The sequence below is a fragment of the Colobus angolensis genome, unplaced genomic scaffold (assembly GCF_000951035.1).
Source record: "Colobus angolensis palliatus isolate OR3802 unplaced genomic scaffold, Cang.pa_1.0 Scaffold199, whole genome shotgun sequence".
Taxonomy (NCBI): Eukaryota; Metazoa; Chordata; class Mammalia; order Primates; family Cercopithecidae; genus Colobus; species Colobus angolensis.
Genome location: NW_012115143.1, coordinates 20,635 through 22,320, shown reverse-complemented (window position 1 = coordinate 22,320; position 1,686 = coordinate 20,635). Strand labels below are relative to the sequence as shown.

Sequence of the window (1,686 nt, the reverse complement as noted above, 5' to 3'; positions counted from 1 at the left end):
AACACACATGTCCACGCAACCATTTTCTGCTACTTTCGCTATCTGTGTCAATGCGACAGAGACAGATGACCACCAACCTGTAGTTTATCGCCAGCCGCCCGTACTCCGCGCAGTTGTCCAGGGTGAGGTGCGTGTGCTTGGAGCTCAGCTGGATGTCCCGGCTGCTGGCGCTCGGCACCGTGAAGGGCAGGCTCATGGCCTCAAACTCCTCTGAGGTGGCTTCGTTGTCTCGGACGTACATGAGTCCAGGAATAAAATCTTTATCAACCTTTTAAGGAGAAAAAGAAAGCCCATGTGTCGACTCAGGGCTCGTCTCCACCCCAGATCCCAGTCCACCCAGCACACTCTGTCAAGCAGGAGCCGGGGTCAGCCTCAAGTGCATCTCGAGGCTGCAAGTACACAGCACACACAAAGACAGAAGAGGAGCAACGAGAAAGTACTTCACCCAAGGAGCTGAACAAAGAATTCACAGTTCAGTCAAGTGCTTCAAACTAACCACTGAGAAAGTTACAGCAACTGGCTAGCAAGGATTCCCGCCCTGCAGCCGAGGCACGACACAGCCACGAGGGATGAGCTGGCTGTGGTCGCCCCAGGACAGAGCCTCCTGTGCAAGCCTGACTCACGGCCCCCCGGCTTCCCAAAAGCTCAGCTTCTTCACAGGGGAGGCAGTGAGCTTCCTTATCTGACAAGACAGTGTATGTTACAAAACACCAGAAAGTAGATGGTCTATTTTTTTTTTGCTACTCAAAGATGGCCCACAGCCAGGAGCCTCTGCGTCACCTGGGCACTGAGTTAGGCCACAGTTCACAGCCTGAGCAGACCCGCAGAACAGACTGTGCCTGTTAACAAGACCCCAGAGGCCCCGCCTGCTGCCCCAAGGAGTTACCTCACTGAGGTCTGCGATGGTGAGGCTCATCCCAGCCAGCTGCTTCCATACAGGTTCAGCGAGGTTGAGGCTTAGGGGACTCCCGGTTCGGATGGCAATGCCCAGCAGCACACCTGATCATTCAGGACACAAGTGACAGAGGACACTTGAGAAGGATGACAAAACTTCCCGCTCGCTCACACACACGCCACTGGCAGCAGCTCCACACTGAGGCCTCAGAACCTTCTGAAGCCGTTTAACACCCAAATCATAGGTCTAGGCCCTTCCTCAAGACCATCTGTCCTCCTCTACATCTGTCATTTCCTTTTGTGCCTATAAGCCTCTAACTCTTCACACCCCTTCTGCACACACACTAGTTTAAGCCACACAGAGGCCAATTCTTCTTCTTCTGACAGCAAAGAGCTGGAACTTCCCCACGGGAGTGTCCTCCAGGGAGCTACAGCCCTGCCCAGGAGGTGCTGGCTGTGGTGGGACGCACAGCCGAGGACACTCTGCACACCCTCAGTGGGACAAGAGGGAGGGACTGGCCAATGGTGAAGACCTCAACCCCCTCTGATCCCAAGTCTCAGATAAAACACTGAAGATGCAGAAACAGAATCTCACATTTTTTGAGTGCTCGAGGCAGTCTCCAGTCCTCAGCACGTGGCCAGGGCCCGCTGGCTCTGCCAGTGCCTGTAACTGTGCACAGAGCTTCCAACGGTCCACCACCGTCAGGCCCTCAATGCTAGGCACGGAAGTCAACAGCACACCTTGTTCGCTTCCATAATGTTGGTGAAATGCACGATCAACATGAAAAGTCT

General features: G+C 54.4%; 1 protein-coding gene across 1 annotated transcript in view; it reads right to left on the bottom strand.

The window, feature by feature from the left end:
* LOC105511113 (E3 ubiquitin-protein ligase HERC2-like) overlaps positions 1 to 1,686 on the bottom strand; it is an 18,780-nt gene that overhangs the window by 15,644 nt on the left and 1,450 nt on the right. Inside the window, 3 exon segments of the mRNA XM_011941194.1 lie at positions 78 to 268; positions 887 to 1,100; positions 1,296 to 1,320. Of these exon segments, the coding sequence (XP_011796584.1) occupies positions 78 to 268; positions 887 to 1,100; positions 1,296 to 1,320 (430 nt within the window).